The sequence below is a fragment of the Onychomys torridus genome, unplaced genomic scaffold, assembly GCF_903995425.1.
Source record: "Onychomys torridus unplaced genomic scaffold, mOncTor1.1, whole genome shotgun sequence".
Lineage (NCBI taxonomy): Eukaryota > Metazoa > Chordata > Mammalia > Rodentia > Cricetidae > Onychomys > Onychomys torridus.
Window position 1 is genome coordinate 1 of NW_023411267.1, and position 14,024 is coordinate 14,024.

At 38.4% G+C, this 14,024-nt stretch overlaps 1 protein-coding gene across 1 annotated transcript; it reads right to left on the reverse strand.

Annotated features, from left to right (window-relative positions):
• Positions 1-7,727: 7,727 nt before the first annotated feature.
• Positions 7,728-13,439, reverse strand: LOC118575060 (protein kinase C-binding protein 1-like). The gene is made up of 3 exons (XM_036175767.1): positions 13,425-13,439; positions 10,534-10,636; positions 7,728-9,238 (listed from the first exon to the last, which is right to left on the reverse strand). Exons 1-3 carry the CDS (start codon positions 13,437-13,439, stop codon positions 7,728-7,730), a joined length of 1,629 nt encoding a protein of 542 aa, XP_036031660.1.
• Positions 13,440-14,024: the final 585 nt, after the last annotated feature.

Sequence of the window (14,024 nt, forward strand, 5' to 3'; positions counted from 1 at the left end):
CATATCCATGTGGAGTATAGCCAGGTGTACATGCTTGGTGTGAATATTTTTCCATAAAATCAATGGACTCTGAACTTGTAACTGACACAGAGTATGAACTCTTTGGAGACACTAGAGGTTCTTGAGGTTTTTCATATGTATCTTTTCCATAGACATCCATCTCATCATAACATAATTCATATTGTCTCTTGTCACCATGATAATTCCAGAACTTCCTTGTATGTAACATGTCAAAACCACTAGTTTCAAATATGTCTGTTCTTTCTTCTTGTAAAGAATCTTTTCTGTACTTCTGTTGGAAAATATCCTGGGTCAGGTGATATGACAGAGCTGGAAGAAAGGAAAAAACTCTTGACTTGTAAAATAATTTTAAAAAAATATGAAAATATAATGCATAAAATGAGAGCAGTCTGGGGAACATGTCAAGACTGTAAAATTGGGAATTTTCAAAGTTTTGCTATAGGAACTAAATGTGCTTATGAAAAATGGGTGTAATTTCTGTAACAGGCAAACAGACAACAATTTTTGGGAAAAAAAGATGCTCTTTCCAACTTGCCATGTGCATTATGAACATGTCTATTGAATTCCCTGCTATGATCCTTTCTGCTTACACAATCATAGTCTAAGAAATAACAGTTTCTTTGTTGACTCTACTTCTTTTTTGGAACAGCCCCTTCTTTCTCTTTTCCTTAACAGTATATGCTGGATGGCACCGCAACTCATTTTCTCCCACAATGACAGCATGCCCTTCATCCTTCTCTAGGAACACAATAGATCCTCCTTAATCATGTCTGCCATCCCGTCCACATTATTACTATCTCCCTAGTGGGCCACTAGGTCTTTGCTACCATATTCTCTCATCCATGACTGCAAAAGTAACTTATGATCCCCTGACTCTGGGTTATTTCCTGCACACACAATAAAGACAGAAACTACAACCTGTCCTGCTAACTTTTACAAACACAATGAAGGGCCCTGACTTTCATCTATCCCTAGCAAGGGAACACAGAATACTTCTGAGTTCTACTTCATGCAAATAATCAGTACATTTGATCCCGTCTTGCAACATATATTTAATAATTACTTTCAGACTGGTAACTCCACAATATCCCCTCATCAAAATTTTCTCACCAATTCCAGGTTCTAGCCTGTATTCCACCCTATATGCTCATATTTAGACTGATAATCTCTATAAGGAATACTTTTAAATCCTTACAATGGGATATTTTTCTTGTAAATCTGCTCAGCCCCTGTGCCTACTAGAAACCCCAACTCCCATGCTATATATCACCTTTCACATATAAGCTTCCCTGCATTTATTGTTGTCTGTTAAATCTGCTTTGTGAAATGATATAGAAATTACAATAGTTAACAAGAACAATTTTGATCACAAGAACATGATCATTATGTATGCTTTCAAAAAGTATTTCATAAATATCAGAACATTGACAACTCTGTATTCAAGAAGCCACATAATTTGACTGAAAGTATGGGCTTAATGAATAAAATGTAGAACTGTGTTAGGAGCTTAATGTGTAAGAACTACACACCATCATTAGTTGTCTTTCTGACAGTTGCTTGAAATTTGATACTTGAATGTTATCTGTTCTTTCTGCTAAGTCTGCTGCCTTCAGACTTAATTCCATGGCATAATGAAGTCTTATCCTCATGGAAATATAATCCCCATGAAACCTTTTTTGTTTCTACAAGTTTTCCTGGTAAAAGCGTTTCATTACAACAATAGAAAATCACACAAAAAATATCAAAAATAAAGTCAGCATTGTATCCCCCCATGTCTACCATCTTATAGACAAACACTTCAATCAATAATTACCATGATATAGAAAATAAAAGAACTATCATAAACATTATTAAAGTAGTCAAATTACTTAAATTAGACACCAAGAAACAGCATAATAAAATTAATGAAGAGAAACTTAAACACATGAGTAATGTAAGAGACCACAGAGACACAAATAAAAACAGTTCAGTATTAAAAAAATACATACAAAAAGGTAAAGAATTACTGATGGAACTCAGAATGAAGTTAGAACAGAAAATTAATTAGAAAAGTCAAGGTAAAGCTTTATAAGTAGGACAGAAAATAGCAAATAGAATATCGAAATTCAATAAATCATGTAGAGGAGTTTAACTGCTGACCAGAAATACAAATACATACATATATACATACATACACACATATATATATTTATATACTATATACACACATATATGTATATGTGAGTATAGCACAGGAAAGAAATATACATGTACTTCTGTACACTATAGGTATGAGAAATATTTTAAATAAATGTATATATATAAGATACAAATCATACCTCAATGACATAGATGAAATCTTCTTCAAGATCATAGAAGAAAAATTGACTAAACTCAAGAAAGTCATAATAGTGCAGATATTGGTAACATTCACAACACCAAATAGGCAAAACACATACAAAGAAATACCACAGAGCAAGCCCGAGTTAATATACAGCACAAAACAAGGGCATGAAAATCTGAAGATGAAAAACTAAATTTCTCATGTAAAGAAAAGCCCATTAGACTAATAGTAGATCACACAGGAGAAAGTATTAGCCAAAAGGCCACTAATAGAACAATAAAACTGCTAAAGAGAATGAGGGCCCATATTGACAATATCTGCTAGGATTGAAGGAGAAAGAAAATCGTTTTACATATTAAACATTATGAAACCATTCATAATGTGTAGTCCAATAGAAAATAAAATATAGGAAATAGTACTTAAGACTGACAATGGACACATGAAGCTCCAGCCAGCAAAGCAGATATATCACTGCAGACCTTCACCTTAACTTTTGCTTCATTTAATCCAATAACACAGTATCATCTTCAGCTCTGATAAAACAACTGGCTGCAGGGAACCATGAGTTCATCTCCACTGACTACAACACATCTTCCAATTCTAACATCATTCTCACAGCCTTTCTTGATCCAAGTACCCAACTCTGGCAGGAACTCCCTGGAAGCCACAGGCCACTCCTGCCAGGAAAGAAGTTATGTCAACTCCAGAACTTCACTTCTCACCATGGCTCTTTAAGTCCAATACAATAGTTTCTGCCTCAGCTGAGCTGTAACAGCCTCAGCCTTGCTTATCTCTGAAGGATCCCACAGCCCAACCCTGAGCCTTCCTTCTATTCTGGAAAGCATTGTCCCACACTCTAAATTCACCAGAAACAAAGACCTAAGAACAAAACTGGGAAGGGAAGCAGGGAGGCAAATTGGTGATCTTCACCTTTTTCTCTGCTCTTCTAAATCTATCCCCCAAGTCTTATCCCCAGATCTGGAAAAAAATACAACACCTTCTGAAGCCATTCCTTCCCTTCTCTACCAATCTAAAATGGATCACACAGATTTCTCCATCCAAATCTTTATCTCCTAATTCATTCCTTTGTTGCTACTTGAAAATCCAGGGGTCATTCTCTTTAAACACAGAGGCCTTCCTGACCAGAGAAGCAAGGACACTATTTGCACATCATCACTTCTCCCTCCATGACCCCATGTCCTGTGTCCCAATCTCATTCTCATAACTTTATCAGACATTTTGCTTTTGACTCTCTTTATGCATGGTCCACTTAAACATGGACAAGAGACATGAAGACAGTGATAACAAAGCTACAATCTGTAGAATCACAGGGGGTATGAAACAGCTATATTTTCTTAGGAAGGGAGACAGAATAAACAAGTATAGATAGTAGTGAAAAGGGAATGGGAGGAACAAGTGTGCAGGGATTGTAGAGATTTGGGTTCTATGCAAGAATATACAGAGATAGCTAAAATTAATGGGCATTTTAGGGGTAGTATTGAAACCAAAATTCAGTAGGAACTTCCAGAAATATATATGGCAGTTATCTAAAATATAATGCCAAATAATGGAGGAATCAGAATCCCAAATGACTCTCTCTTATGATCTAACACTGATTTCAGTACGAAAATTATGTTACATAAATTTGAGTGTTTAGCCAAGGAATCCAAAGGGGATACCTAAACAAGCCAGGCTATTGCCAGTCTTACACCTTCCACTCGGTGAACTGAAAACAAAATTTAATTGCTGAAGAAAACAATAATATAAATCATTGAAAATGGAGACATAGGCCTTGGGCCCACAAAGAGCCTGAAACCCCTATTTTATTTGGTACAAGAACAGTCTCTGCATTTTAAACAGAAACATATATGCCAAGTGAGCCAACAAATCCTTTATCTTAATTGGTATTCTGCCAGCAACATAAGGTAGGAAAAAGGTGGAATAAAACTTGATAAAACAAGCAACCAATGATTGATTTGACTTAAGGCCATTTCTCCAGATGGATAGCATACCTGACATTTCTTAGGTGACCATGAACTTCATATTAGAATGCCCATGGAATTAGTACAAAATTACTACTTCTTATCTATAAAAAGAGAAAAAATGTAGTGATAAAATGACCTCAGGATATTCTGCAATACTCACAGATCAGTGTGTTGTTCATATTCATCATGGAAAGGTTCTCCTAAAGATTATATAAAAATTGTATGGATTTACTGCCAGACATTTCTACAGTGAATCAGAGATCTTCAATAATCAGCTCTATTTGAGATCTTTCTATCTAATACTGCCCCTCCATAGTTCAGGGAACCCTACAGAAGAGGAGAAGGAGGTAGTGTAAGAGTCACAGGGATGGACAATACCAAGAAAACAAGGCTCTCTATAATAACATGGGTGAGTTTCCTATGAACTAAGAGAGAATGAAGCAACAAGCACAGGGACTGCACAGATTTGTACAAGTTTTCTGTGTATAAATTGCGTGTTCCAGTTTAATGGTTTTATGGATTACCTGAGCATGAAAATGAGTTTATTTCTGACTATTATGCCTAATTATCCTTTGATTCTTTTCATTCTGTTGTTTTGTCTTTTAAAACTTCAATGTGATAGGTTTTGTTTTATCTTATTACAATTTATTTTGTTATATTTAAAATAATCAAAGATTGAATGAAAACCAAAGCATTGTATAAAATGTGAACAAACAAACTGTCATGTAACCTACTGAGGCATAACACAAATTTTCTCCAATAGAGTGACACTCAGTATATTAAACACTCCCAAACTGTTCTTATATTCATGAGTATATGACCAAACATATAATGGACTTCCCATATTATTTGTGTTCTTTAATTTGGTTATGTGTTGATGGGTTTTTTGTTTGTTTCTGTGTATTTCGTATAGGTTTTATTTTGTTTCCTTGGTTTGGGGGCCATTGTTATTGTATTGGGTTTCTGGGTATTTTTTTTAAGCACTTAAAGTCCTATTGGTAAGGAGAGGGAGAAGATGTAGAAAAAATTGGGAAAAAGAAGTACATGATCAAAATACAATTTTAAAACTATTAAAAATGAGACTAAAGAGAGGGATATGCTTAACAGAGAGAGTAGAGAAGAGAAATAAAATCAGCTGCAAATAAAACAAAACATAAAATAAAAATAAGAACAAATACAACAAAATCAATAATACAATTATTAGGCATGAAACTAGGAAGTGGGAGAGTTATGAGATAAAGTAACAGTGGAGAAATATCATCATAGTACATCATGTGCAACTACAAAATTGTTAAAAATAAAATATAATAATTTAACAAAAAAATTTATACTACATATACATTTCTAGAATAACTAGAAATAATAATGGCATCAATTCTACAATAAAAATAACACATGCCAGATGATTGGATTGAGAAATAAAACCAATTTTTCTATTGCTCCCAAAAACTCAGCTTTAAAGATAGGAAGTGCATCAAAATGAAAGGATGAAACTTTTAGTCTAATAAATGGGAAACAAGTAGATATTGCTACACTACTGACAAAACGGACTTTAGGGAAAATTAATAAGAAAAATATAAAGAAGGAATTAACATTTGAATTAATTCAATAATCAATTAAGATGACATTACTACCCCAAATGTATATACATTAAATTAAGATACAGCCTACTTCATAAAATACCTAATACTTGAAATATATACCGAGATTAACAAAAACCTATAATAGTACATGATTGTATCACAGCACTCTCTTAAATATACAGGCAATCAGGACAAAAAATGAGCAACTAAATATTGGAAATAAGTAAAATCATACACCACGTAGAAAGAAGTGTTATCTATAAAATATCCCATGCAAACATGAAGGAATATAAATTCTACCACTCAACCCATGGTAGGCCCTCTAAATAGACACCATAATGGAACACAAGAAAAAATTTTTTTTGTTTTTTGACATCTGTAATTCAATTCACAAATGTTCTTTCTCTCCTGTTTTCTTCTGGCATTTCTTCTTCCTTCTCTAGTGGGGTAAACTAGCTGGGCAATGCACAGCTCGCATTCTCTTATCAACAATGAAGAGATAGTAAACAAAGACTAAAATGTACAGCGGAATGTACTGGAATGATGTACAATTAATTTTTCTCATATACACACATCATCTTTTTGCTTCGATTGATGCTTGTATTACACAACATACAAAATGGAACTACAGCAGACGCAGCGTTAACGGGACAGCTTGACCGGTCTTTGCTTTCTCTCATACTGCCTGTGTTTCATGCTTACATAAAAACATAGAACTCCAGCATATAAATAATACATACATGCTCCATCCGCGGGCTCACATGTCTTCAGCATGCACCTTGCTTTTGAGTCCTTGCTTTTGAGTCCTTGCTTTTGAGTCCTTGCTTTTGAGTCCTTGCTTTTGAGTCCTTGCTTTTGAGTCCTTGCTTCTGAGACACCTATCTCTTCACAACTAGGTGTGAGTGTTTACGGAAAGCACTCCGCAGAGAGAAGGGGTAGCCCCCCCCACCATGAATGCCGTCCGCATCCACGATGGAGCAGGGATTGTTTGTGTGGACCTTCTATAAACGGCAGGCTGCGTTGCCTCTTTGGGAACCATAGCTGAGATCATAATCACACACGCTTCTCTCTGTCCTTCGAGCCCAGCAAACTTGTGTTTCATAACATCGTCTTGTAGGGTCTGTGACGGGCCGATGGCTTGGTGTGGTGGGTCCAGGACAGCATAGCCTGGGAGCCCCGATCGTGGTATGCTGCAGAGGGACAGTGGCTTCCTTCCTCCCCTGGGTATCCAGGGAGGAGGACCTGTGTGAGAATAGCAATCCCTGGGCCCAGCCCTGACACCACGGTGAGGCCAGAGGGCTAACTAGTTAGCCCTCTGGATTATCAAAACATTCTTCTCATTGTAGATTTATATATATATATATATATATATATATATATATATATATATATATATATATGTGTGTGTGTGTGTGTGTGTGTGTGTGTGTGTGTATGTGTGTGTGTGTATATATATATACATATATATATGTATATATATGTGTGTGTGTGTGTGTGTGTATATATATATAAAACTTGTTTTTCTTTTTTATAAGTTAAGGTCAGTATAGATATGAAAAAGGAAGGTAGACTAGGTCAGTGACATCACAAAGTGTATGTACTTACACCTAATGTGTTGGGCTCACAAGGTCCAGCAGTCCCAGCGAAGGCCCATGCTGGGATGGAGTCAAGTTGCTGCCCTGCAGCCAAGCCCAGGGGCAGAGCCTGAGTGTTGGGAATTGGAAAGGTGGCTGTTCTCCAGTTATTGTTGCTTCCTGTTGCTTGGGTTCTTGCCCCCCCCCCCAAAGGGGAGGTATTCTGACTCACAATACACCCCTAGTCCCAGAAGGCGTCAAGGCGAGACTCCCGCAACTCTTTGGGCATGAGGTTCTTCACGCTGGTCCCTGCACTGTGCTGGGAGCGGGCTGACCCTCGCTTCTCCTCACTGCTGCTCCACAAACCTGTCTTGCTGCTCTGGGAATGGTACTTCTGGGCTGGGTAGTTGGGGTGCGGCTGGTGGTCTGTAGTGGCTGGGGTATAGGCAGGTTGCTTGTCACACCTCTTGCTAACAGAGCCTTGGTTGGAACCTAAGAGAATGGAGGAGGGCGTCTCTCTGGAGCCAGAAAGGTCCAGGGTCGACCTGTCCTTGCTCTTCTCTGCTGGTGTCTCTTTCTCTTTGGAGGCACTGGCTGTTTCTGAAGGTGCCGAAGGTGCGGTGGAGGAGCTGCCCTGGGATGACTTATTTCCTGTGTCCGTGCCTGCCTCAGCATCTGCTTCCTGCTGAGGAGCAGTAGCTGACTGGGTACAGGACTTCATGTGCTCAGGCCAGTGGGCCTGCTGACAGTGGTTGTCACAGTAGCTGGTGTTCCAGCAGCAGTAGAAGATGGCCTCCTTCTTGCAGTTTGCACACCACTGCTTCTTCTTGGTCTCATCGACCGCCTGCTGCTTCTCCAGCTCCAGCTGCTTCTTCACCTTGGCGATGAGCCGATCATGCTCTTGCTCCAAGCTCTGCCGCATCTCCGCCATGGTCAGCTCCAGGTTGTGCTTCATCTCAGCAAGCTCCTGCTGGTGCAGCCACTGCAGCTTCTCAATCTCGATCCTCAGCCTTCGAATCTCAGCTATCGTGCTTCCCGTGGTGTTTTTGGAGAGGTCATTGTAGATCTCTGTCATCGTCCCTCTTATGGCATCCATCATTTTGCTGGTGTACTTGGCAATGTCCGCAGGCACGTCGGCTGAGGCGGTGGCGATGGGCAGGTCAGCATTGATAGCGGATGCCAGGGTGCTTGCAGAGCCAGAACTGTTGACCAGAGCTGCCAGCTGTGTGCTGGTCACCAGCGTGATGGTGGAAGTGGATGGGCTCTGCGTGACCTCCTTCTGCTGCACAGTTTTCACAGCCTGTCTGGTCTGATATCTTGTTCCCTGGGAAGAGTAAGGCTGCTGCTGCTGCTGACGCTGTATCTTCTGCATGTGCCACTTTTGGGAGGACGTTTGAAACTTACTTGATGAGTTCCACATGACCCGCTGCACAGCTGGGGCAGTCTCCTTCGGTAAGAGCAGCCTCTGCTTCTTCACCCGTGCTGTGACTGTGACGGCAGACACCATGCTGCTGGTGGCGACCACGGTGACCCCGGCCGCGGGTGCTTGGGTGGCTGAGCGGGTGAGCACCGGCGTCTCTGGGGGAGACTGGTTGCCAGCCACGGTAGACGATGGTGGTTTACCTATAGTTACAGCCAGACAGGCATGGAAATAAGCAGAAACTGGGTTGGACTCGAGCAGAGACTTCAAACCACTGGCCAGTTCTGGGTCAAACCCAGCAGAGGCAGACCACTGAAGGAATTCAGAATGGCCTGGAGGCCCAAGGACATGTACAGCCTCTGCCACAGCTATGAGTTATGCCTTACTGAGTGCAAGCTCACATCCCACCTCACATCATGGCAAGCCTTCTAGAAGCAAAGAGGGCAAGACCCAGCCCCCTGTGGGGACCAGTCCAGGAGCAGCCCTCTCAAAGCAATTAATCTTAACATTCCCTATTTCTTAAGGATTGGAGAACAACACTAATTAAGGCCCATACTGTTTTGGACCTTGATGAATTTCAAGCCACATATGTACTGATGATTGCTTGCAGAGTTTGATAAGATGATTGCAAATATATTATGGAAATTTGCATAATCATGAGGAACTCAGGAATGTTCTAAATCGGAAAAAAATCTTCTTTGGTCTATATTTCCTATATTCAAGATTTATTTTAATATAGCAACCATAACAATTTAATAGTATCTCCAGTGCTTTCAAACACAGATATTCAGAGGGGCATAGAACAGGCCCTCACATTTATTTTCAAACATACATTGAATTTCTATATTTCAAATCAATACTATTCACATGTGAATAGGCTAAGATCATCTAATATACATCTTGGGAAACATGTTGGAGACTTTGTTCCCTCTGAAATCTTTAGGAATACTTTTATCTAACTAGCTTGCCTCAGTCTACAGAAGGAATGCATTTGCCTTGCTGTGGACCTCTCCTATGAGTCAATGCTTCATTCCAACTTACCAGGTGCTGTGAATCCTATACACTCTATAACCTCATTCCAGGAATTTTTTCTTTGGTCAAGTTTGGTGCATAGCTCCAGTGATGATATGGAATGTCCTATACATTAGAAGAAAAATATGACACAGTATTCACATGACCCAATATTGTTGGAGTCCTAATGCAGGATTAAACTTAGATTAAGAAGGAAATAATGGAAGTTCCATATTTGACTTCCTCATTGTAAATGCCTTGTTAAATGCTATAAAATATTGAGATTTTTTTCAGTTTTCTCTCTCTGTATATTTAGTGACATTTGAATTACAACAAAGCAAAAGTACAAGCATGGAACATCATGTTATGATGGATGTCCATGCCTTATATGCTACAGAGTGCCTGCAGCAATGTACAATATAAGATTGTAGGGATTATGTCATGTGCAGGAGAATGGATATAAAAACAAGAATGAGTGACATAAATGTGTGTTAATATACCAAAAGTCAACCATTTGAAAAAAGAAACCTAAGAATCATTAACACAAAATATGTATGTCTCCTAATAATACTTGATAGAATTCTCAGGGATAAAATAATAACCATGCAAATCTTGCCTGTACAGACCAGGTTGGTGTAGTTCTTCAACTTCTCAATGGCAGGCTTCTCAGAAGAGTCCAGGCAACCCAATTCCTCTGTAGTGAGGTCTATGGCCACATTCTTGAAAGTCAACAGGTTCAGAAAAATTACTGTTATAACTTACGTCCATTTATGTAATGCTTTGATTACACAGAGAAAAAGTTGTTAAATATAAAACAATCTCTTATAAGTAGTTAATATAGATAATTTGAATAGATTGGATGTGAGAGGGGGGATGATGTGAAATAAGTATTGGTAACTTAAAGGGTAGAGAGGTATGGAATAAGCATTAAAGGGAAATCTGGAGTGAAATATGCTGTGTGATTTTGGCTTTATGATTCTCTGGCAAGACCAGCATGAAGCTAAGTGAAGGCAATTTTTTTCCCTATAACTCTGGCACAGAAAGACAGTTGAACTTCCATCAGATATCAAAGTATGATGAGGCCTTTTTCTGTTGTTTGAAAAGGAATATTGGGGAACAGTAGATTTTATAGCTAGAGGAGAAACTTGGTTTCTAAGGAATTCCAGAAATTCCATATAAACATTTCTCTAGGGATATCACGACAATAAAGGGACCCCTCTTTTCCTTTCCATTTCCAAGTTGAACTACAGGAAAGGCAGCTGAGATTAAAAATCAAGTAAACTGGACTCATAGGGGCTCACAGAGACTGAAGCAATAGAGAACTTAAATGGGACTGAGCTAAGTCCCTGAACATAGGTAATAGTTTTGAAGCTTATTCTACTAGTGGAACTCCTAATAGAGGGACCAGGAGCTGTCTCTGAATTTGTTTCCTGTTTTTCAGATCTTTCTCTAATACTGGGTTGCCTTGTTCAGCCTTAATAGCAGAGGACATGCCTAGTCTTACAGCATCTTGACATTCCATAATTGGCCAAAATACGTTGGATGGCTCCACTTGTCTGAATAAAAAAGAGAAGGAGTGAATGGTGATACACAGAGGGACTGGAAGGTAAGGAGCAAGAACGTGGAAGCTGTAGTCATGCTGGGAAAATTAATTAATTAATTAATTAATTAAAATAGGAAAAGAAATAGGATTGCTGACATACTAAGGTAGGGCCTAATACAGAACACACACAGGACATAGGCACTTGAGACCAACAGAGAAGATGCAGAAGTAGAAGTATCATGTCAGCCAAAAGCTGATTATTTCTAAAACTAGACCTTTCTATGAATGTATCAGTGAACTCTCTCATAGGAGATACAATGAATAAGTTATACTCCATATTCATATCCAGAATTGAGTGATCATCTAATATTTATAAACCCTTTATGAGACTGCAAACTGGTTTTATGATTAAAAAAATCTGGATTTTCAGATGTGAGCTGTGGTTTTCAATTGCTTATTGCCCAGAAAAAGTTTTCAGCCTTGTACTTCACAGGACAATATAGTTATTAAACCAACCTTCCCATCAACAAATACTTAGTGATAGCACAATATATTTTAAGCTTTGTAATTTTTACATGTCTCATGGGGGATGGAAAAGTAGGAGAGTTAAGAAATTATGTGGAAGGATATTGGCTCTAGGCACAAATGTAAAGCTAGCATGATAGAAATGTTCTTGAGTACATGTATGAACTAGTATTAAACACAGTTTGAGTGAACATAAACTACATTGGTGGAACTTGCTCTTTCCAATACCACAATCTATGCAATTAAGGGGCCAGTAAAAGGCATGGCTTCCTTCTTTTTGAATGTGTGGTGTTCCCATTGAATGGCCCCAATAGGCTCATTTATTTGAGCACTTTTCTCTTTGTAGTTGGATATTTTAAGGAACAAATTATAAGTTGTGTTGTCATGAAGGATGTTGCTCATCTTGGATGGGATTGATCTATCGAAGACTCATTTCAAGCATGAGTAAGCAGCACAAATGTAAAGTCATAGAACATTGGCCTGTTTCAGCATCTCTGCCTTTAACAGCTTGAGTGCAGATACAGAATATTGGAAGTTTCCTTGTGTGTCACAAGGGAGTAAAGATGATACCTGAAGAGAAACTACAGTTTCAACATTAGTCCTGATTAAACTTGCATATTCCTCTGGAAGTTTCCTCAAAGCTGTACTACTGCTAAAGAGAAAACAGTGAACTCTAAGTGATGAAGACAAATGGGAACTACTCAGCCAGGTCAAGAAAATTAGCATCAGCTACTATGGAGAGATTGGTAGCAGGTGTCAGCACAACTGAAGGGCATTGCAGGTTCACTAGGAGGTTAGTAGCTAATAAAGAGAAACAATGGAATAGACTCTTTAAATCTAGTCAAAAACAGAAGAGTAAGAAGAACAAAACTCTCTTGTTAGGATTATTTCACAATGCATTATGCCTTATGACTTGCATTTGGAAATTTGTATCATATTTAAATACTTCATCTTATATGAAGTGTATGACATAGTATGTCTTTTATAGAAATTCTATTTTAAATATTATTTTTGGCAGTGCAGACATTCCATCCTGTTTTTTTTTTTCCTTTCTTTGACTCTTATGTAATGAACAATTGATCCCTGTTAGGAAGGATCATGGAATATAGGTCTTTTCTCACTGAGTAAGATGACTCAATTACATTCTAAGTAGGTAGTAAATGAGCAGTTTTGTGTGCAATATCCCAAAAAAAAATTCTACATCATACATGAATTGAGAAAAAATATGCAGAAAAGACTAAAATAGTGGGAGAGTCGTGAAAAGTGGGTAAACACACATAGGTCACATGCATTTAAATGGTTTACCTTCAAAACCACTTACGAAAAAGAAAAAGAAAGCTTTGTCAAAACTAGGGGTTAAATTAAACATTAGGGGCTATTGCAAATGAAGCATTTCTGTAACAACCATCAATGTATCTCATCTCCATTTATATACTTACCCGAGAATATGTCATCTCTCTTTTTCCTTCCATGTGGATCCTCTCAGGAAACTTTACTTTAAAACTTCACCTTCCTGATAATATTTCAGATTTCAAATCCCCAACAGCACTGTATGGTTGCTACCACACACTGAGACTGGAATGTAAGGATCACAATCCTCATTCCCTGTCCTAAAGCAGAGCCAAGATACTGAGTGCTACTGGCTCTCAGAGGCAGACCAAACTGCCAGTTCTCCTTTCATGCATTCAGACCAACAGCTTGAAGGGCTTTAGTATAAAGATGGGAATGAGATTGAATTAACCTGATACACCTAGCAGAGCCAGCTAGCCATTTCAAATAGAGGCTGAACACATGTGTTATTCAGAAGCCTTAAGAACCCTCAAGGACCCACATATTCTCTTTCTCTCTAATGGGTGATTAAAATAATGCTTCCATTGAGGATGACAAACAAAATCTGTGGATTTGATGCAAATGAATGTATTTCAACAGACAGAAAAACCTAAGAGTTTGTGGCCAAGAAGCATTAGGGTAATCCATGCTTCTCTAAGGCCTTCAGAAATTTTTCCCATTGTCTTTCATGACAATGTTTATTGTAATTA